Source organism: Panonychus citri, unplaced genomic scaffold, assembly GCF_014898815.1.
Source record: "Panonychus citri isolate SS breed McGregor unplaced genomic scaffold, ASM1489881v1 Contig00102, whole genome shotgun sequence".
Taxonomy (NCBI): Eukaryota; Metazoa; Arthropoda; class Arachnida; order Trombidiformes; family Tetranychidae; genus Panonychus; species Panonychus citri.
Genome location: NW_026515507.1, coordinates 448,688 through 471,184, shown reverse-complemented (window position 1 = coordinate 471,184; position 22,497 = coordinate 448,688). Strand labels below are relative to the sequence as shown.

At 32.6% G+C, this 22,497-nt stretch overlaps 3 protein-coding genes across 4 annotated transcripts in view; all 3 read left to right on the top strand.

Annotated features, from left to right (window-relative positions):
* The window catches only part of LOC128388807 (uncharacterized), a 38,772-nt gene extending 34,933 nt beyond the window's left edge, over nt 1–3,839 (top strand). The window contains exon 3 of the mRNA XM_053348265.1: nt 983–3,839. Coding sequence (XP_053204240.1) covers nt 983–3,666 — 2,684 coding nt within the window. The 3' untranslated portion in view covers nt 3,667–3,839. The remainder of the gene's footprint in view (nt 1–982) is intronic.
* Nucleotides 3,840–10,234: 6,395 nt separating this feature from the next.
* Nucleotides 10,235–14,513, top strand: LOC128388810 (translational regulator orb2-like). Its single transcript, XM_053348268.1, has 2 exons — nt 10,235–11,173; nt 12,574–14,513. Exons 1-2 carry the CDS (start codon nt 10,441–10,443, stop codon nt 13,518–13,520), a joined length of 1,680 nt encoding a protein of 559 aa, XP_053204243.1. The 5' UTR covers nt 10,235–10,440; the 3' UTR covers nt 13,521–14,513.
* A 3,270-nt stretch (nt 14,514–17,783) lies between these two features.
* Nucleotides 17,784–22,247, top strand: LOC128388811 (terminal nucleotidyltransferase 4B-like). 2 transcript variants are annotated; one of them, XM_053348270.1, is made up of 3 exons: nt 17,784–18,948; nt 19,347–20,111; nt 20,313–20,996. In XM_053348270.1, the coding sequence occupies exons 1-3, from the start codon at nt 18,403–18,405 to the stop codon at nt 20,316–20,318; spliced, it is 1,317 nt and encodes a 438-aa protein (XP_053204245.1). In that variant the 5' UTR covers nt 17,784–18,402; the 3' UTR covers nt 20,319–20,996. The 2 variants fall into 2 exon arrangements, with proteins under 2 accessions (XP_053204245.1, XP_053204244.1); XM_053348269.1 differs by lacking the exon at nt 20,313–20,996 and adding an exon at nt 21,003–22,247 and having other exon boundaries at nt 17,790–18,948.
* Nucleotides 22,248–22,497: the final 250 nt, after the last annotated feature.

Genomic DNA, 22,497 nt, shown 5'->3' with positions numbered 1-22,497 from the left:
TTATTCAACGAGAGAGAGAGGGAGGGAGAGAGAGAGAGAGAGAGAAGAAAAAAAATGTTACTCATTTGTACTCATTGAGGTTTTCAGTTTCAGAATCAGGGTAAGAAGATGAGTTTGATGATAATGATGATGAGGAAGATGAAAAAAAATCTAGATTTATAGTGATTGTCTGAAATAATACTCACAGAATTCATGATAAGTTCAGAAGATGAATACTTTTACTCTAAACTGTTTTCAGAGAAGGTAAAAGGAAGAAGGGAAATTGATGCTGCTCATCAAGATGTTGATCTTGATGATGATGATGATGATGATTATGATGATCACCATCATCATCATCAGTATCATGATGCAATTCATAGTTTTTTGTTTCCTTTGGTAATTTATCTGAATAACTTTTTTTTTCTCACTGAGTAAAATGAGCTCAAGATATAAGCAAATATCAGAATAAGATGTTCATCTAATTGACTTTATTGATGGGTTCAATATATTTTTACCTTACAATCATCATCATTATCATCATCTTGTTGATGATGATGATACTAAAAAGATATGCTGTTGATGATGATGAGCATGATAATCATAATCATTATTATCATCACTGATCATTATCATTATATATCATGTTGAAGGCTTTTTTTCCTGGGGTTTATCTTACAAAGACATTGAACAATTTTTTTTTTCATCTTTTTGTTTTCTCCATTGAATAAAATTAAAGTTAATCGTAGCCACTTAATCATTAATCATTGGGTTACAATTAACTTTCAAACTGTTTAATGATACAATTAATCAGTTTGCCTATTGATCAATATTATCAAGAACTTTTTTTCTCATAGTCGAATTGAAGAAATTGACTTTGAATCAAATTTTTCGTTTTCGCGCCGATTTTTTTTCTTGGATTTTTCATAAAAATAAGTGTCAAAGAAAAGTTTCAATTCTTAATTATTTTGGATTTTAATTGAGTTTTTTTTTGTCATTTTCTCAGGTATGTGGTGTGGACAATCATTTAAGACACTTGAAGATATGACCCGTCACATGAGGGTCACTCAGCATTACACGAATATCATCAGTCAGGAGCAGATTATTTCCTGGAAAACTCCGGAGGATAAATTGGCTCAGGCCCATGTGAATGCAGTTCTTACCTGTAAGGTGTGCGATGAATCGTTTGGTTCATTGAAAGAATTGTCTAATCATATAATCAAGAATGCTCATTATAAGGAACACATCATACGAAGTATGACCGAGGGTGGACATGGTCGTCGTCGGCAGACTCGAGAGAGAAGGAAAAAATCACTCCCAGTTAGAAAGTTATTAGAATTGGAGAGGATGGAATTGGTTGGTAAAGAGGGTGGTGAAGGTGAGGGAACTTCAGGAGGTGGTGGAGGGCGAGGTGATCATGAGGGTGAAATGGAAGGTGATGAATCTTGTTCTTCAGGGGAAAGAGCTTCATCTGCATCTCCCTCTCCAGCACCGACCTCCTTTCAATCAGCTGTTCATCCTTCATCATCTCCTTCCCTATTACCTCCTCCACCTCCACCTCCTGCTCACCAAAATTCATCCCATCATCATCATCCTCATCATCCACCTTCTTCCTCTTCTCATCATTCCATATCGAATCTTAAATCATCCTCATCTCGTAGTGCCAAAAATGATTACAATAATCATCATCATCCTCATCAAATGATTATCAATCCAACAGAAATAACCGGATCAAGATCATCATCAACCTCATCTTCATCATCATCAATGATTACCTGTGATGAGTGTAATGAAAAACTGGATGCCAAAAATTTTATCGCTCACATCAAAATTTGTAAATCACTTCCATCCTCATCAGTTGATAGGAAATCACCAAGTCTTACCAAATCATCACCACCACCTCACCAAATTTTACTTCCCTCAAGTCCAGCTCGTGTAAATGTCAATACAATTAATTTATCTTCATCACTTAAGGTGCCAACATCATCATCATCCTCATCACCTTTATCAACAAATGCCAATAATAAAAACAAAGAGATTATCAATTCAAGTAACAATAATAAAGATTCAGAGGGAGGAATAAGAATTAAAGTTGAACCAACAACTGGAAGTTCAATTTTAAGCTCATTTGGATTGAATCATCAAGGTTCAGCTGATGAGCCGCTTGTAAGTTCAGGTAATTCACCGCCGATGGGAAGTGGGTCTTTCCTTTCATCTATTGAAAAGTTGATTGAAAAATCATTTGATTCAAAATCGCGACGAAATCAAACAACCGGCATTTTACAGAGACTTGGAATCGATGAGGAGGTTTGCCCGCCGTGGCAAAGTCTTTCCGGTTCTTCTCCAACAAGTGGTCATCAAGGTGGACCGGGTGGTCATTCTTCTGGTCCATCGTTCGCATCTTGGTCAGCACAATTGGAAAAATACTCATTTCACAATTTAAAGGAACGATTGTCAACAAGTCCCGTACCTTCTGGAGCATCATCTTCATGTATTGGTGCTCGCGGTGAAAATGGTTCTCTATCATCATCGGCATCTTCATGTGACGATTCAAATAGTTCACTAGGGCCTAGTCCTCATCCGCTTCTTAAATTGCAACAATTACATTCTGAATCATCAGCTAACCAAAACACCAATCACACCAACAGTAAACAACATAATCGTAATCGGAAAATATCAATCACTGAGGCCAAATTACCTGCCACAGGCTCACCTTCAGCCGCAGCCTTAGCGGCAGCAGCCGCAGCAGCAGCGACAACAACCAAATCGACATCAGGTACTGGTGCTTTAGAATTGACAGTAACCGAGTCAAAAGGACCAAAAAGCCGAACCTCATCATCCAAAGATGATCCAACTAAAGGTATTTCCAATCTCCATGCTCCTCCATCGTCCTCGTCGTCTTCATCATTCCCAATGTCCTCGATGATTTCTCGCCTAGAGGAAACTATTGCTCGAATAACTGGTCCAACATCGACATCCAGTTCATCTACACCGAACATGACGATGACCAGTACTACTACACCAATGATCGGTTCAAATAATATCAATCGAAGTACTAAAAGTAATCATAACAATAGTCAATTAACAAGTAATAGTCCAAGTCCATCTTCAGTTCATTCAAATAGCTCGAATCCTGGTACACCTTTGGCCAACCATCATCACCACCATTCGGCAACACATCATCAATCCTCTCGTTCTCATCATCATCGATCCTCTCCATCAACACGAAAACAACAACAAAATACTTCACATCATTCCACTTCCTCATCTTCTTCCCACCGGTCACATCATTACTTGACCCACTCCACTCATCGATCTGATCCTCTTTCATCACCTCCCCCACCACCAGCCACTTCATCAACCACAACCACCACAACAACAATATCAAAAGTTACGCCTCATTCCCAATTATCTTTATTAAGTAAATTACATCAACAAACCGATCTAACAATTACTAAATCTCCAATTAAACGGGAATCACTTTCAGAATTAAGTGAAGACGATCAACAATTAATTGGACCACATTCACCTAAACGTCGATTCCGGTCAAGATCGGAAGAGGAATCAGCTGGTTCACCTGATCGATCTAATCCGATTTCACCTGAATCACTTCGATCTCCTGGTGTATCAACACCCGATTCCATTGATTCAGAAAGATCTCAGGCTGAAGACTTATCCAAAATTAAGTGAATCAAATTTCCATTGATTAACTGGATTAACACTCGATAATTTGATTAGACACTTTTAATCATCTTCTCAACTTTTAGGTTTTGTTTTCATTCAATTACTATTATATAAACAACAATTTCAATGATAATAAATTTGAATCCAAATTTCAAAGCAAAAATTGAAACAATTATGATTTTTTTTCATCTCGGTAAAATTAAATTAACTCTTTAATTACAATATTTGACCACATTTCAATTGATTCAGTTCAACTTGTGCCAATTTCTGCTTATTAATTGATAACTTGTCTAATTATTAAGTCTTTAGAAATGAGATAATCAGCAACGATTAAACTTAATCATCAAGTTAACTGTTAGAAAGTTGATCAAATTTGATTGAGTTGAAATTAGTTTTGATTTTGTCTATTTTCCCAATGATCATTTTATCCGAGAATGAGAATTGAAAATCAATAGTTGATTGATTTTCTGTTCACATTTGAATGAGACTTTGAACCTTCATTGAATTAATAGTTAATCAATATGTTAACAGTAATTAAGGCAGTGATTTAGTCAACAATTAAACAAGTGAAACAATTGATGAGCTCAAATGAAGAGAAAAAAAAATTGCATCAAGATGAACATAAGAAAAAAAAAGAAAAGTTTTCGAGGTTTAATGTAACTGAGCGGATAGTGGGAGGAGGAAGATGATGGGAAGGAGGTGGTGATGAGGATGAAAATAATGATGATGATAATGATGATAATAGTAGGAGGTTGATGATTATGATCAAGAAGATGAAAAAAAGGGAGAGAGGTAGAAAAGGTTAGAATTCTTAAGCAAAATATTTATTTCACCTACGAGAGTTGTTTTTAAAAAAGGAGCATAAGATGATGAGGAAAGATGATGATGATGATGATGATGAGGGAAAAAAATCCAAGGAAGATGAAAGTTATCACATAAAAAAAGGGAAAGGATAAACTGAACTGGGAGTGAAAAAAAGACATTTAGACTTGGGATATAAATGGATAGTAATAATAGAAATGATAGAAAGAATAGAAAATAGCAATTGAAGAAAATAACCAAAGAGAGAGAGAGAGAGAGAGAGAGGAGAGGGTAAAGAATGATGAGGATGATAGAGGAAGAAGACGATGATGAAGATGAAGGAGGTGGGTGGAGGAGGAGAAAATTTTTGACGAGTTTTTGAAGAAATGTTATCCAATGATGGAAGAGAAGAAGGGATTGGAAGAGAAAAAGAAAGAGAAGAAGAGAAAGAGGTAGATTGGACTCTACAGAATGATGATGAGAAAGAATCATCATCATCATCATTTTGATAGAAAAGAGAGAGAGAGAGAGAGAGAGCCAAAGTCTCTGGCCAGTGGCCATGATTTATATTTGGGATCTCAGTTTGTGTTCACATTACATTATTTTTCTGGGCCAAGTTTTTATTTTTATGGGTTGATCATATAGCCTTTTATTATCAATGATTTATGGGGGTGGGAGGAGGTTCGATAGCAGTGGGTGAGGGAAACAGGATGATGGCAGGATGAGAGAGTGAAAAGAAAGAGAAAAAGAAAGAAACTAATGAGCGGGACTTTTAAATTTTATTTGCTTTCTCTTCCATTATTATTATTACATCGTAAGCATAATGTCCTTCACATTCATCACATCAAATCTAATGATATTTAGTAGTAGATTCAGTTTACCTTTCAAATCTTATTTACTAACTTTCTCTCTCTCTCTTCATCCTCATCATTTTTTATCATCCTCATCATCATCATTCTCTTATCTTCTTCCTTCCTCCTCCTCCTCCCACTTTTCTCGACTTTAATTCTGTTCTAACTGTTTATGTGTCTGTCAAAATTTTTTTTCTTCTTTTTTATTTATTTAGTTTTTTTTTCTATTTCATTTTATTTTTTCTTCTTCTCCAACTTGATCCTCGACTCTGGAGATTAACTAATATTACTTTGAGATTAGATTAATAATATTATTAATCTATTATCATTATTTTAATGTCTTTACTCTCTCTCTCTCCCGATGAATTATTTCAGCTCATAAATTAACTTTATTTGTGATTCGAGGCAAAGGAAAAACTTTGGGTGTCGGTTAGTGACTCTAATTGTTGATCATTGATCAATTTACATGTTAGCTGATTGAGTTTCAATTTGAGATTCATCTTGATGAGGATGATAAAAAGGGAGAAAGGAGATGATGAAGGTTAGATGATAATAAGTGGCAATGATAAGATGAAGATGATAAAGTCAAAAATTGATCTTACAGGGTAGTTACAACATATTATACAAATATATTATATGGTTCATGTTGTTGTTGTTGTTGTTTCTTGCCTTAGTTCATCATCTTATCTTCATCTTCATCTCTTTCTGGAGTAAGTGTATCAATGACACTGACGAATGAGTTGAAATAATCATTTGGCTTTCATTTGATATGGAATTAGGTGGGTCCTGTGGGTGGTTGATGGGTGGGGATGAGGATGGAAAATAAAAGGACATCTTTCTTATTCTTCACCATTTTCATCATCATCATCATCAACCTCACTCACTCTTCATCTGTCACTCACAAAATGTCTTTCATTCTGATCGATAAAATAAGCCACCCTGTTTGCCTCCCACTTTTTAAGACAGAGAGTATTACGTTTGATAGACAGAGAAAACGAATGAGTGAGTGAGTGAGTGAAAGAGAGAAAATAATGTTGGGAAAGAAAGAATATAAAAAGAAAGATAAAAATAATCATTTAGAGACTGGTGTCATTTTCAGCTTCTCTTTTACTCTTTTCCTCTCATTTGTCTCTTTCTTTCCTCATCTTCATCATTCTCGTCATCATCTTTCAAACTCATCTCATCATCTTCATCATCATTCTTCTTCTTTATTACTTCATTTCATTCCCAGAAAATTCTTTTTCTCTCTCCCTATTCATCTCTCTCTCTCTCTCTCTCTCTCTCTCTCTCTCTCTCTCTCTTCTTTCGCTGTCTTGATCTGTCTTTCTGTCGATCAATTCTTCTTTCTTTTCTTTCTTTCTCTTCTTTGTCATTTTTGATTCACCCAAAAAGAAGAAAGAGAAAAAGAAAGAAGAATTAGAACCTGTCAATCTCTTCTTCTCATCATCTTTATCATCAACTTCCTTCTCTTCCGCCTCCTCATTTCTACCTAACATTTTCATCTAATAGATTGACAGCAAAAGCTCAAAGATTATTGATCAGAATAAACAATTTACATACAACCAGAACCGTAACCACCTAATGTCCAGTGAGTGTCCATTTTACCTTAAACCAGAAATCGTAAGATTTTTTTTTATTGGTAAGAAGAAGCAAAAAAAAATCAAATCAAATCAAATTTCTCGAAGAAAAGTCAAATCTAAATATTTATCATTGATATCAAGAGACGAGAAGTGAAACTAAATTAACTATCTCGAGATAAAACCAAATTAAATTAGATTATGTGTTGATCATTGATGATTTAGTTTTGATTATCTACAACAACGGAATAAATTTTAATTCAATTTATAATAAAATGATTTGTGATCAGAAATAAAAATTGTGGAGAGAAGAAAATTTTCCTTCTATTATGAATATTATTGAAGTTCATACATAAATAAATATCTTTCTCTTTGTGATATATTAAATTGTACAGGGGAAGGAAAAAGTAATAATAATAAATATGGATTCTCTGTGAATTCTGACAAGGAAAATGTTGGTTTGGGCAAAAGAAAGAAAGAAAGAAAGAGAGAGAGGATGATGATTTTACTTTGAATTTGTGATTGACAAAATGAAATCCAGGTTATATTATATATTTGATTCTGCGTAAATAATAATAATGTTGTAATAAAATAGCGAAAAGATGATAAAAGAGAGAGAGAGAAAAAAGAAAGAGAAGATGAAAAGACAATCCCCAAGGCATCATCATACACCTTCCACCCACCACCCACCCTCTTCCTCTTCCTTCTCCATCACCATCTTCATCTTTATCTTTTTCCTCTGTTTCCACATTTATCTTTCTTTATCTTTATGTTTACTGAGGAAATGTTTTTTTTTTCTGCGAAAAAAAAGTTTCTTCATGAACATTTTCATCTCCATGATGATGATCATCATCAAAATGATGAGTGAGTGAGACGATGTAATAGTTACCGAGTGAGTCAAAGACAATTTCCTGGTGAGCCATTCATTCAATCAATAGGATTGACCTGACAACCAAGAAACTGAGTGAGTGAGTGAAGGAGGAAAACTAGAAGGTATAAAATGATGAGAAAGATGAGAAGATGATGAGAATGCCCAAGAATGACATGTTACTCGATTCACATCAGTTCATGATAACAGGGAAGGCAGAAATAAAGATGATCCTGATGACCATCATCATCATCATCATCATGAACAACAACAGTGATGATGGAAGACAATCATCATCACCATCATGATAGAAAAAGTTTTCTTAAGCTTTTTCTTTTTCTCATCTTCATCTTTTCTATCAAGTAAATTTATTTGATCGACAATGACAATCAAAAAGCTCAGCATCCGTTGTTGTGATGATGATGATGATGATAGTCAATATTACTATCATGAAAAGCCACACAGATTCTTACTCTTTATCATCATAATCATCATCATCTTTCACAGTTTCCACAGTGAAAGTTGGATGGAAACCAATGAACGTTTTTACATGTTTATATATTATCTTTATTATCATCATCATTATCATCCTCATCTTCCTCATCATCATTATATATTATTATTATTTTTATTATTATAAATAAATATTATCTATCTAATATATATAAATATCTATTAAGAAGGTAACATCACAAGCATATCAAGAGGAGAGAGAGAGAGAGAGAGAAAAGTAAGAAAGATGATTATGATGATGATGATGATGATGATGGGATGAGGATGGAAGATGAAGATGATCTGAAGAAGAAGAAAAATTATATAAAAAAGACAAGAAAGAAAGAGAAGATAAATGACTATAATTCTCTCATCATCCTCATCATCTCTGTTTGCCTTATACTCCAATCTCATCAAGTGACGGTGATGATGAAAATTGATCATAATTGAGCGATTCGTATTCGTGAAGCCATCTTTCTCATCATCATCATCATTTACTTTTCTTCTTCTTCTGTCTATTTTGTCTTTCGCTTTTCTCATAAAAGATGAGGAGGAGGAAGATGATGATGGTGATGGTGATGATGCCATTGCTTTGATGGGTTGTGTGTGATGTGGTTCAATGTCTGTTGTTGATGATGATGAGATGATGAGGAAGAGTAAAAAAGATGAAGGAAACTGAGATGTGGTTAAATCCTGAGTCGCTGATAATCCTTATAATAATAATATATTTTTATTTACGACATTAAGGAGATCTCATAATTTACAGACGAAAATGAGTTCGAAACCTCGACATCTTAGAACCTTTTTTATTTCTCACAACCGGAAGAAAGAGTGAATAAAAGAAGATGAGAAGATGCTGACTGATGATGATGATGATGATGATGATTATCTTGATTATCATGATGATCATCAATAAGGGAAAATGTGAAACACTCATTTAGGGATTTATTACAATTCCTTGATATTTATGTTACAAGTTTGAAAATTTTTCTCTTTTTTCGTTTTCGAGGTAATCGAAAAATGTTCAGATCGATAAATTGTCACACAAGTCAATTGTTTATAAACTTAATCGTTTTTACAATTTCGTTGGTTAACTTGATTATTTACAAAGATAATCAACTTATTTGGATTGACTCTTATTATCTTTGAGATTATTCAAAGTACCGTTACAATTAGTGAAAGATAACTAATCTAATTTACTTTTGCATTTTGGAATATTTTAATTTCTATGTTGATTGATTCGGTTTACTGATTAACACTTGGAGTTAGTTGATTGTTTGACTGAACAAATTGTTGCTTTTTTTGTTGCTTAACCATTAATTTGATTGTTACTCAAACATTTAAACAATGAGAGTTAATTTTGATTGTAAATGAGTTGTGAATAAACATATATGATGATAGTTTGTTTTCTTCATCTTCGATCACCTTATCCGCCATTTTAAACGTCAATTAAATTGTAAACCACTTAATCATTTGGCTTTGGTGATTAAATCAAAATGACAATTATGATAACATGAGCTCCATCTATTGATAACAATTACCTACTCATTGATTACTTTTCCAATAATCAACTCAATTGATATAAAAACAAACTAAACAACCGAATCAAGAAAAGTTAATCAAGTCTAAACCACAAACAAAACCATAATTAAATCAACTTAAACCTTTTCCCATAATAATAAACCAAAAACAATTAACTCAACTTAGTTAAATGAATAAGATTAAATTTCGAGCAAAACAAAAAATAAACTAAACTAAAACGCTTCATTGATGTTCACCGTTCAACTGAATCAATTTAATACATTTACTTTTACCCAAACAATCAAGTCAATCACAAAATACTAACCATTAAATTGTTCCGATGTTAATTAGTTTCAACGTTAACATTAATTGAAAAAATTTTCTCTTCTCCAGTGAATTTGAAAAACGCGCTTTTCGATTCTCTGTCATGCTACTAGGAAAATCTACCAGAGAATTTATTTCTCATCTTCTTCGCTGGTTGGTGATTTATTCTTAGTCAATTTTTTTTTTCTAAAAAAAGACAATTAATTTAATTAATTTGCAATCAATTGACTTTTTCTTATTTTAATCTTTGTTTGGTGATTATAACCTGTTTCTTGTTAAAAGCTTTCCCTTTAATTGTAAACAAAAGGAAACCATTTTTTTTTGTCTTTTTTTAAACAACAAAAATATGAGTGTTAGTGTGAGTCAGGATCACCAACAACAGCAAGGATCACCAAAGGCTTCAGTTCAACAACAACAACAATCACTTTCCTCTGGAGCTTCTGGATCAATTCAACCAGGGGAATCTCTATCACCACCAACATCTTCATCAGCTAATTCATCTACATCATCAACATCATCTTCATCCTCTTCTTTAGGTGGATCGCCGCAAGTCTCTTTCTGCTCATCGCAGCTTCAATCATCTTCAAACCAACAACAACAACAACAACAACAACAGTTACAACAGCAACAGCATCAACATCAACAACATCAACAACACCAACACCACCACCAACAACAGCAGCAGCAACAACAACACCAATCTCATAATTATACAAGACAACAACATCAACAACAATCTTTGTCTGGGTCTGATCTCGCTGGAGGATCATCTTCTAGTCTATTCAAGTCTTATCCCAGTTTAGCCTGGAACGGGATGCAGTGGGATAAGTCATATAATACCGGTAATACCGTAGCTAATCAATGGTCATCACGTAGCAATCAATGGTCTCCTCGTTCTAGTCAAGGTCTTGGTAACTCTAACCCATGGAGTAGTATGAGTAATCCTTCTGGAGGACACTCGAAGAAACCAGTGCCGGATCGGTCTATGGCCGGGGCGATGGGCAACCCTCTAGATAACCTACGTTATCCTTTAGAGCAACAGCTTCTTGAGATAATGCGCAATGCTTCTGGTGACAAAGGTATGTGGAAGAAATTATATATATCTTTTCTCTCTCTCACTCTCACTCTATCTCTCACTTTCTCTTTCCCTTATTCATTTCATTCATCAACTCACTCGGTTATATTGAGTAACGTATTGGATCTTCGCGGACAGTTTCTTTTATTATGGTTTACCATGTATTCTTAGGGTTTCTCAGCATTTTCTCTTACGTTATCTTGGAACTCTCTCTCTCTCTCTCTCTCTCTCTCTCTCTCTCTCTCTCTCTCTCTGCTTTATTTTCCTACTCGTTTTCTTTCCTCTCCTTTTCTCTTTCTTCAGATTTTCCAAAATAAACAACCAGTGTGTAAACTCCTCGTTTTTTCCCATTTACATCCTCATCTTTTCTCATCCTCTTCTTCTTTTTCTTCCATAATCTTCATCTCTTGACAATCTTATCAATGTCAATGATTCAACTTAGAACCAAGCAAACCCATAAAATAACCTCTTGCGATTATTTTACTCATGATAGATTTTTTCTGCTCTCATCATCAATTTATCATCAGTTAAATTCTAGTAGATTTAGTTGATCGCAACACAACGATTTTAAATTCATTGATTTTTCTTTCCATCAAAATGATTAACTTGCAAACTAATCATTTGAAATTGTAAATGTACTTACACCTTTAATATACCGTAGAGTAATTATTATTATTATTGCCTTTTAGTAGTATTTATAATCAATATTCAAATCCTTTAGCTCTGAACAATCAATAATAATCTCTCAGATGATGATTAGTTGTAGCATCGATCGACAAAATAAATCAGATTCTATGATTACCATTAGCTCTTTGCTTTTTAACTTGATTTAAACAGTATCTTCATCAATATATAAACAATTACGAAACAATCATAATCAGTAAATCATTGTTGAGAAAATAAAAAGCAAGTGATTTATTTCTCAATTGCTTAGATTTTCAATACAGATCATTATTTAAATATAAAATTATCAATTAATTGTTATTTATGTTATAATGATAACAATATTCCTTAGCTAAAGAGTTAAAAGTCTATTGGTGAAGATGCTTTGAAAATACTCAATTGGTGATCTTTTCAGGTAAAAATAGACTCTACTAATATTAGGTCATCTGATGTTTTCACTGAACTTTCCTTGATTTAATTAGTAATTTGTTGATTTAAAATGTTAAAGTAATCAAATACTCTGCTGCTCATTTTTTTTTGCTTCTCGTCAGTTTGTTTTTGGCAACCTACTCGCTTAATTTTTGCCAATATTCAGGTTAAACCTGTGTTCATTATCATTGCTAGTCACTATTATAATAATCATCTTCATCATCGTCGTCTTTGTAGTCGCTTGATTGTTTTGTATTTACCATTTTCCGTTAATTAATGTTTCATTTACTTTTTTCTCTTTCATCATTTTAGCTACTCCTTTCTCTGGTTATGATGATTTCGTTGGTTCGAGGAAAGTTTTCAGAGCACGGAATCTTGGTCGACGACGAGGAAAATCACCTTTCTTCACTGGTCTTGATGCCGATAATCATTCACTACTTGATTCAGGTTCTGTTGGTGCAGAAGCAGGTGAACGATTCTCAAGGAAAGTGTTTGTTGGTGGTTTACCTCCAGATATTGATGAAGAAGAGATCACCGCTAGTTTCCGTCGATTTGGTCCTTTGGTCGTTGATTGGCCACATAAAGCAGAAAGTAAATCATACTTTCCACCGAAAGGTTATGCTTTCCTTTTATTTCAAGACGAGTCATCTGTTCAAGCTTTGATTGATGCTTGTATTAATGAGGATGATAAACTTTACCTTTGTGTATCAAGTCCCACCATTAAAGATAAACCGGTGCAAATACGACCTTGGAGATTGAGTGATGCCGATTTTGTGTTAGACGCATCAATGCCTTTGGATCCAAGGAAAACAGTCTTTGTTGGAGGTGTTCCACGTCCTTTGAAAGCCGTTGAACTTGCTATGATTATGGATCGACTCTATGGTGGTGTTTGTTACGCTGGAATTGATACTGATCCTGAATTGAAATATCCAAAAGGAGCAGGTCGGGTAGCTTTCTCGAACCAGCAGAGCTACATTGCTGCAATAAGCGCTCGTTTTGTTCAACTGCAACATGGTGACATTGAGAAAAGGGTTGAGGTTAAACCCTATGTTCTAGATGATCAGATATGTGATGAATGTCAAGGAGCTCGTTGTGGTGGTAAATTTGCCCCCTTCTTTTGCGCCAATGTAACTTGTCTACAATATTATTGTGAACACTGTTGGACAACTATTCATTCACGTCAAGGCCGAGAATTTCATAAACCGCTAGTCAAAGAAGGTGCAGATCGACCCCGTGCAATACCATTTCGATGGTGTTAAATTAACGCAAATTTAGGTTGACAAATTTAAATTGGATTTAAATTGAATGCATCATCACTATTATTATATTAATTGCTGCAAACATGAAGAAAAATTTAACTAAAAGATTAATGTGCATTTTGGGAAAACAAAAAGATGAAGTTAAAACCTTTCAAATGAAACCAAATCAAAAAAGAAAGAAGACAAAATAAGCGAATAATTAAACCACAATTAACCCCAAGATTTATTATAAATATACCAACGTGATGAGGTGGGAAAGATTATCCACCGGTGAGAATGAAAAAAAACCCCACGACCACCCACTGGAGAGCCCATAACTTTTAATTTGAACCAATTGAACAGCATAAAAATTGTTTTTAATTCACATCAACGTATTTATCGTTTTAATCAACAATTTACATCTTTAATATGACCTCCAACCCCACAACTACTGGCTACCAATTACTACGTCAACTACTCCCACTAATACATCTACACTATGCTATTATTTTGATTACTACATCTTGAACTATCTCACACCTTTACCTATTATTATAATCTTCATCTTCATCATCTTTAGCTGAAGATCCAACATCTCACCACAACTAAATAACGCTAAAGGAGCTTTTGACCTAGGATACAAAAAATACACGAAAAAGACAAAAAAAAGTTGTTAGTTTTTTTTTGTTTTCGATCCCTTCTAAAGTTTGTCCATTATGATGACACCGTTTGGTTTTTTTTTGATAACTACACAAAACCAACATCACAACCACGATAAAAAACTACCCTAAGCCAAAACCAAAACTTTTTTAAACATTTTATGCTCTTCTCACTTCCTCTTCTTGCCTTGTGATTCCTTTTACCACTAACACATAACCAACTCTCTCGCCCTTTGTCCTCAAGTTCAATCCTTTCTTTATATTCCTCCCTATTCATCTCATGATGATAATCACCTTTTCTCTCTCTCTCTCTCTCTCTCTCTCTCTCTCTCTCTCTCTCTATCATCATCATCCTTCCTTAATCTTTAAAAAGGTGAAAAAAGTTTTTATTTTTACCCAAAAAGACGCAAAAAGTTTTATCACCTTTAGTATGAAAGAACCTTTTTTTCTTGACTGATCTTTACTATGATATTTTCATCAATGATGATCCCTTTCTTTCTCGTCTTCTTCTTCCTCCTCCTCATCCTCATCCTTTTTATCTTTCACTCAACTTTTGCATTTTCTTCTCTTTCACTTTCACTTTCAATCTTTTACTCTTCCTCTCTCTCTCTCTCCTTCTCTCCCTATCTTCCTCTCTCTCTCTATTATTACTACAGGATCTCGTTCTTTTTTTTCTTATACAATTTTTACTGGATAATTTTATTTTAGAGAAAATGCTTTATTTATACTTTGTTGCTATGGAGACACACGCAATATTTGTTCTAATATATATTATTACTATTACTCTGAAAAAAATGTCAGTCGCTTTTAAACCTTTGAAAAAGATGCTCCATCTCTGAGCTTAACTAGTCTGATGAACTAATAACAGTAAAAAAATAACACTAACGATTCACACACACACACAAAACAAATCCAAACAATCAGTGATTTTAAGTTGATTAACAATTAGGCTAAGTAATTATTATTAACCAAAATTTAGCTAAAATGATTTAACACTGGTCTAAACTGCTAGTCAGCATTAATCTATTGATAAATGATTAAAAAAATTTAAAAACCAACAACAATCAATATTTAAATTGATTTAAACATTTTACCAATCACACACAATTTAACACCTTTGCTAGATCAATTATTAATTGTTAAACATAATTAATAATACAAACAAAAATTGGGCTAAATTATTATTATTAATTATCTTTATTATTATTACTATTAATTATTATTATTATTACTATTATTATCTTTATTAATTAACTTGTAATTGTTTTTTGAACAAAAAGAGCAAAAATTGAATTAACTATTTCTCTCGCTAATTAACTCTCTCTCTCTCCATCTTTCTCTCCCAATATTTTTAATTGTGTTTTTTTAATTGTAGTTTATATTTACAATTAGTACTCCAGCAATTTAACAAGCAATCGAGTCAAAAATCATTTTTTTCTGTCCTTTTATCTTATATATATATAAATATATAATTAATTATAATGATCTTTTTTTTTGAAATCTAATCGCATTGATATTTAATAATTAATCAACTAAAAAATAAGAAATTGAATCAAAAACAATTGAAAAAAAACCAAATCTGAAAATGAATGGAAAACAAAATCAACAATTTAATTGCTTTTATTATATAGAATACCTTTGAATTGTAATAATTAAAACTAATTTCTTGAGTGACAAAACAAATCCCAATTCCCTTTGTAAAATTGTAACATTTATATTATTATTATTAAGATAATTAACTAATCAATGTAATCTCTGTAATTGCTAAATTGTCAATGTGTCCACAATCAACAATTGTGAAATTGTAATTTGAAACCAAAGTCAAACTTTTGTAAGTTTCAGTTTTATTTAATTTGTTTCTTCCCTTGTGCTACAATTAAGACCTGATTGTAACAATTTATATTAATTGTAATCAACAAACACACACAACAAATGATAAGCATCATCAACAATCAACATGATCCTCCAAGTCAATGACAACAACAACAACTAATTACTGTTTTAAACTGGATTTAAATTAACAACATCCATTGGAAACCATTGGGAGCAATTAAACATTGAGCAAATGGAAGATAATTAAATTAACCTGAGAGAGAAAGAGAGAGGGAGCAAGAAAAGAGAGAGAGAGAGAAACAAATTTGATTAAGAAAAAAATATTTTTATGTTTCTGCTTTTTTTAAATCACTTTTTTTGATTGTCTCATAAATTGTTTCTTAATTGTAATCAACTTGTGTACTAATACAATATTTAGTGATAACCCTTTAATGATGAGGATGATCATTATAATATAATAATTATGAATTGATTAGTCTTAATCAATTGATTTTGTATTAATGTAATGGACGATAAGCAAATCAAACCAAAAAAAAAACAAATCAAACCGCAATCAGAATGAGCTGAGATTATATTTAACCAACAATTAACATCAAACAATTAACTTTGATTAACATCCATTGACAATTGAACATATTGATTGACAGAAACCAAAAAAAACATCAACATTTTGTTTACAATTTTTTGTAATAGTTAATTTATTTTGTATTAGTTTTTTTTTGCTTTTGATTATATAATTAAATTATTGATCAATTAATTAACTCAATCACCAATTTGTAAACACTCACAATTAACAAACAACTATTTGAAAAAAAAAACACAATCAAACCATTTGAAGAGGATTTCTTGTTAATCGTAATGATTTAATTTCATTCAGTGACTAACAAATTGAATGTAATTAACAAAATGATTAATTAATTAACCTAATCATTGGTTTTCATTTTTTTTTGATGAATCAATTGTAATTGTAAACACTTTTATTATTATTACTTATTAAATATTATTATTATCATTGAATTAGATTCTAATTGTCTGATTACAATTAAAATGATCACTTGATGATTGTGGATTATTTAAGATTTGAAGATTGATTAAGTTTGCATTTAAATTGTTAATTATCCTTGATTATTGATTGGATTATGTTTACTTTTGCTCTTGATGATTAACAATTTAATTGTCTTGTGACTAATTTAATTAACAAATCAGTTCTGTTAAATTTAATATAATATAATTAACTCCATCTATTGGTTAACTGGATTGATAATCATTCAATTTGTTTCCCTGATTGAAACTTCAAATCATTTTGATTGTAAAAACAATTAAGTCGCAATTAGTTGGGTTCAATTGTGTCTCCCAACAATCAACTAATTGTTGACAATTTATTTCTCTCTCCAAAATTACTTCACATTAATTGTATCAAACTCTAATAATGGTTTGCATTTTTCCAACCTTTTCGCTAATCAATAAATTGTTGTAAGTCAATCACTCTTCATCATAACCAACAATTAATTAGAATTAATTTTAATAACAAATTAATTTTTTCTTCTTCTTTTCCCCAATTTGAATAAACCGCTTTTTCTACGTTGTCATGGTTACGAGGAAAAAAATTCTCTCTCAACTTAACCTTTTCTCTTTCTTGTTTTCATCTGTCTTTCTAATTTTCATCTTCTTTTATCTTCTCTTTCTTTTCTTGGTGGTTTACTCTTTCTCTTTTGGTATTAAGAGAGTCTTTCTTTTTGTCATCCATGTCTTTTTTTTCTCATTTTATGCTCGTAAATTTCCTATGTGTTTTTTTCTCTGAGTGTGTTTCTCTCTTTTATGTGATTTAAATTAATTATTGTTCATCTTCCAAAATTCATCTTCATCTCCATTTAATGCTCCAGAACAATTCATTTACTTCAATTAAACTGTTCGGTGTAACCGGTGTAACCTTATAATCACATTTAAAAGGGAGAGAGAAAAATCCAGTTATATATTTGGTCAAATCAATTCAAATTAGAAGTTTTTATTGTTTGATATTATATCTCCCTCTTCTCTCTCTCTCTCTTCTCCTTTACTCATCATCACCATCTCTCTCTCTCCCTCTCATCACTCTTTCTACTTCTCTTACTATCTCTTTCTCCTTTTCTCTTTCTATTTTCACCTCACATTTTCCATTTCGCTCTTTTCACTTTTTTTCTCTTCTCTTTTTTCTCTCTGTCGCTTGTTGTTCCATCTTCAATCTATCGTTGCCTCTCTTTCCTTTCTCTTTCTTTTCTCTCTCTCTCTCTCTTTCACAAACAACCACACACACTTCACACATACACACACACTTTTTTTTTCCTGTTTCTGTTTCTCTTTCCTTCTCTCTTTCTCTTTCTCTCTCTTTCTGATCAACCACTTTCCCCCTTCACTGTTTGTGCATAGTTGTGATGAATTGTAACTGCAATTGTATTTTCAAATTGTACCAACCTTGTCCAAATGGTGTTTGTTTCTCTCTTCCAACAGATCAAAATATGAACGTAATACGAAAATACGGTGGTACCCCATGGAGACGTAATGATAGACTTTATTCACCTGGGGTAATTGGTTTACATGAAGAAATTCTCGATTTTTATGAATATATGTCACCAACCATGGAAGAACATTGTATGAGATGTCAAGTGGTTGAATCAATTAAAAAAGTAATCAAAAAATTATGGCCGGCGGCTAAAGTAGATGTATTTGGTTCGTTTAAAACTGGTCTCTATTTACCTACAAGTGATATCGATTTAGTGGTTATCGGTGATTGGCCGACATTACCCTTACATACCTTAGAAAAAGCTCTTCTCGATGCGGGTCTCGTGGAATCTGATTCAATTAAGGTGTTGGACAAAGCATCAGTGCCAATTATCAAACTCGTTGATAAAAATTCTCAAATCCAAGTAGACATCAGCTTTAATACTCTCAATGGGATCGAAAGTGCCAAGTTAATTAAGGTATTAAAATGATTCAATTTTCAACATAATCATGAAAAAGAAATGAAAATCTTAGAAAAAAGAAGAGAAAAGAAGAGAAATACTCTAATTTCTGGTTCTTTCCATCTATTCAACTTGTAATTGTGAATATCATTGTGAAGATCAAAGTGTGCTCTTCTCGAGGAGAGAGAAAAAAATGTTGCAATCAACAATTTTTTGCTTAATACTGTTAAAGATTTTTTTTATTATGAGTGAAGCATAATTGGTTGATCCAATGATTATTCTATCATCATACCTGTCCATGAATCTATTTCTCTTTTTTTTCTATTTTTTTCTCAAATATTCTAACAGTAAATTAACTAATGTATTCTATTTTTTTTCCATTTCTCCTTCTCTCTTGTTTTTATTTGGATACAAAGAAATTCAAGATAGATTTTCCACATTTGGCCAAACTATTTTTGGTCGTGAAACAATTTCTAGTGCAACGAGACCTGAATGAAGTGTTCAAAGGTGGTATCTCATCTTATTCCCTGATCTTAATGGTTGTCAGCTTTTTGCAGCTTCATCCTCGCCAAGATGCTGTCTCACCGACATCCAATTTGGGTGTACTTTTATTGGAATTTTTCGAATTTTATGGTCTTCTATTTAATTATAAAGCAGTTGGTATAAGAATTAAAGACGGTGGGTCATATATTCCAAAATCAGAGATCCAACAACAAATGATGGAAACAGGATGTCGACCCTCTTTCCTCTGCATTGAAGATCCTCTTGATCCAACAAATGACATTGGTCGAAGCTCATATGGTGCGGTTCATGTCCAAGAAGCCTTTGAATACGCCTACCTCAGTCTAAACAAAGCATGTGGTCCAACCAGCTCAATTGTAGATCAATCAAAAAGTTTATTAGGTCGGATAATAAGAGTCTCAGATGAAGTGGTTGATATGAGGCTAAGAGTCAAAGAAAAATTTCCATCGCCTCCTCCTCCTCTTTCACTTCATCATCACAATTTAAATCACAACCACCACCATAACCACCATCACCTTCCTCACATAAAAAAACCTTTAGTTAAAAATTATGGACCTTTTTGTGAAAATTTCAACGATAGTGCGATCTCATTAGCTGAATCATTTGACGAAGATGGTATCACCAGTTCGTCAGCTTCTTCAATCGCATCTAGCGAAAATGTGAGTTTTCCCTAAAACTAACCTCTCATTTTCACCTTGTTTTCCCATTTCTCTTTACATTCTCTCACTTTTCATATAAAAAGATACAAACTCTCTCTCTCTCTTCTTCTTTCTCTTTCTCTCTCTCCCTCTCTTCTTTTCTCTTCTCTCCATTCTGATCAATCGATTCATGATGTTTTCTTTTTTTTCCTAAACTATTAGTTGTAAAGAAACACTGAGTTCTCACTCATGTGTGTGTATACATATGTACTTACAACTCATGCATAATCATCATCATCATCACCTTCATCATTATCATCATCATTTTGAAGAGAATAGAAAGTGAAAAAGAGAAAGGAAGAAAAAAATAGAAAGATAGAAGAAGAGAGTAAATTATAAATTAAGTTTTCTCAGTTCATCAATTTCTCGGAGAGACATCGAATATAATAATGCTAATACACACACACAAACTAACACATATACATATAAACATTAACTTAAAAAAATTTTGAAACAATTTATTGATATTAACTAACTGAAAATGATGTGACTCTTTCGATCTGAAGTTTATCATCATGAAGAATAAGGAGAAATGGTTAAGGTGGCCAAATGAAAGGATCCCTAACTCATACGAATCTACAACCACTACATCACCACACCTAAAATAAGATAGATCCTCTTCTCTTCCTCACTCATAATGAATCCCTCAATCAATTCATATGCTTTACAAAACCAACTTGCTTGCTCTTTTTTTCATTTTTTTTTCATTGCTTTCTTCCTTTTTCCCTTACTTTTTCTCTATCTTTTTCTTTCTTTTTCTTCTTCACTGTCTTTTTGTTCTCTCTCTCTTCTCCATTTTTCTTCTGTCTATTTTTCTCTCATTCTCTCTCTCTCTTCCTATTACCTAATCAGTTTATAAACAATTCTTTAAAAATAAAGTCGATAAAAGCTTACAACTCGAGTCATCAGGGTCACCGTGAAGTGTCATCGCATGTAAACGCCATTCCACCAAAGTCCAACTACTCTGGAAATCCCTGCAATCAAAACTGGAGGCATCCCGTTAGTTTTCCTTACCAACAACCAAAATACCGTTCGAATTCTGGAAAAAGGAAGAAGATGCATCCATCAACAGCTACATTAATATCACCAACACCAAGTTGTGCAAGAGAAACGTAGCATTTCAACAAACAAACAAACACACACACACACACACAACCACCATCAACAGCGGCAACTGCAGCTCAAACAAGAAAAAGATATCAGTAGTTTGAAATGATGATTATAACGCCAAAAAGTCAAGTATCTACACTGCAACCAGAAAAAAAAACACAAAAAAAAATAAAAAAGCAAAGTGATCAAGTTCGAGATGTGCAAACAACAACAAAAAATATTGCAGAGAATCTCTTGTATACAAAATTTATTCTCTCTCTTTCTATCTATCTTTCTTCCGTCTCTATTTATCTCCTATTTTCTTCTTCTTTTCCCTTTTTGTCGATCTAAATGTTCACACTCACACTCTATTTCTCTTCTCTCAATCTACTCTATCTTTTTCCTACTATCCTGATATTTTTTCTTATACATTTAAAGGGAAAAGTACAAAAAAAAATCAACAGAAAAACACAAAAAAAAAGATACAAGAAGAAAAAGGGGAAATTGTTCCAAGTCAAAGTTAAATCAAGAAAAATTAACAATAAAAGGCTTATGCCAATCATTTTTGTCACAGTAACTGTAACAATCATAATGCCACAATAATGCAACACCTACAACTCTGAAAACAATTAGCGCTAATCGCTGATAATTGTGATCATTTTGTTGTTCTCTCTTTGTTGTAACCAACTTATGATTGTCCAAGTAACAGTTAATATTTTTTTCCAATTGTAATTGTTATGTATTCACTTAATTTCTAAATCATATGTTTGTCTTTTCTCTCTCTCTCTCTCTTTCTCTCTTTCTCTCTCTCTTACCGAACTAAACAACACTCACATTATTTACATTGAATCAAAATGAATTGAAACAATTAACTTGGAGAGATGATCAATTAATTACCTGTAGAGAGATGATGCTAATCACCTGGTGATTTACAATAATAATAATAACAATTAATGATTGATTAGTAAAAGACAAAAGAGACAAAAATAAATTTTTCTTCAAATCATTGCCGATTTTTACTTCATCTTCGTTTTTTAATTGTCACGATCAATTTTAATTGTAGCAGAATCTTTTTCATTACATTCAATTTAACTCAGAGATTTTGTTTTGCCTTTTTTTTCATCAATTTGTCAGCAATTAAAATTTTCTTTCATATTTTCAATCATCTCCATTAATTTTTGTCAGTTAATCAAATGGTTTGAAAATAACCAAGTCCAATCAGCCGTGATGATAAATTAGTTGATTAAGAGATCAAATT

Excerpts from the sequence above, each read along its gene's own strand:
- LOC128388811 (XM_053348269.1), top strand. The coding sequence starts at position 18,403 with ATGAATTGTAACTGCAATTGTATTTTCAAATTGTACCAACCTTGTCCA. Across the intron at positions 18,949-19,346 it reads AAAGTGCCAAGTTAATTAAG|AAATTCAAGATAGATTTTCC; the intron begins GTATTAAAATGA and ends TTGGATACAAAG. Across the intron at positions 20,112-21,002 it reads CAATCGCATCTAGCGAAAAT|TTTATAAACAATTCTTTAAA; the intron begins GTGAGTTTTCCC and ends TTACCTAATCAG.
- LOC128388810 (XM_053348268.1), top strand. The coding sequence starts at position 10,441 with ATGAGTGTTAGTGTGAGTCAGGATCACCAACAACAGCAAGGATCACCA. Across the intron at positions 11,174-12,573 it reads CAATGCTTCTGGTGACAAAG|CTACTCCTTTCTCTGGTTAT; the intron begins GTATGTGGAAGA and ends TCATCATTTTAG.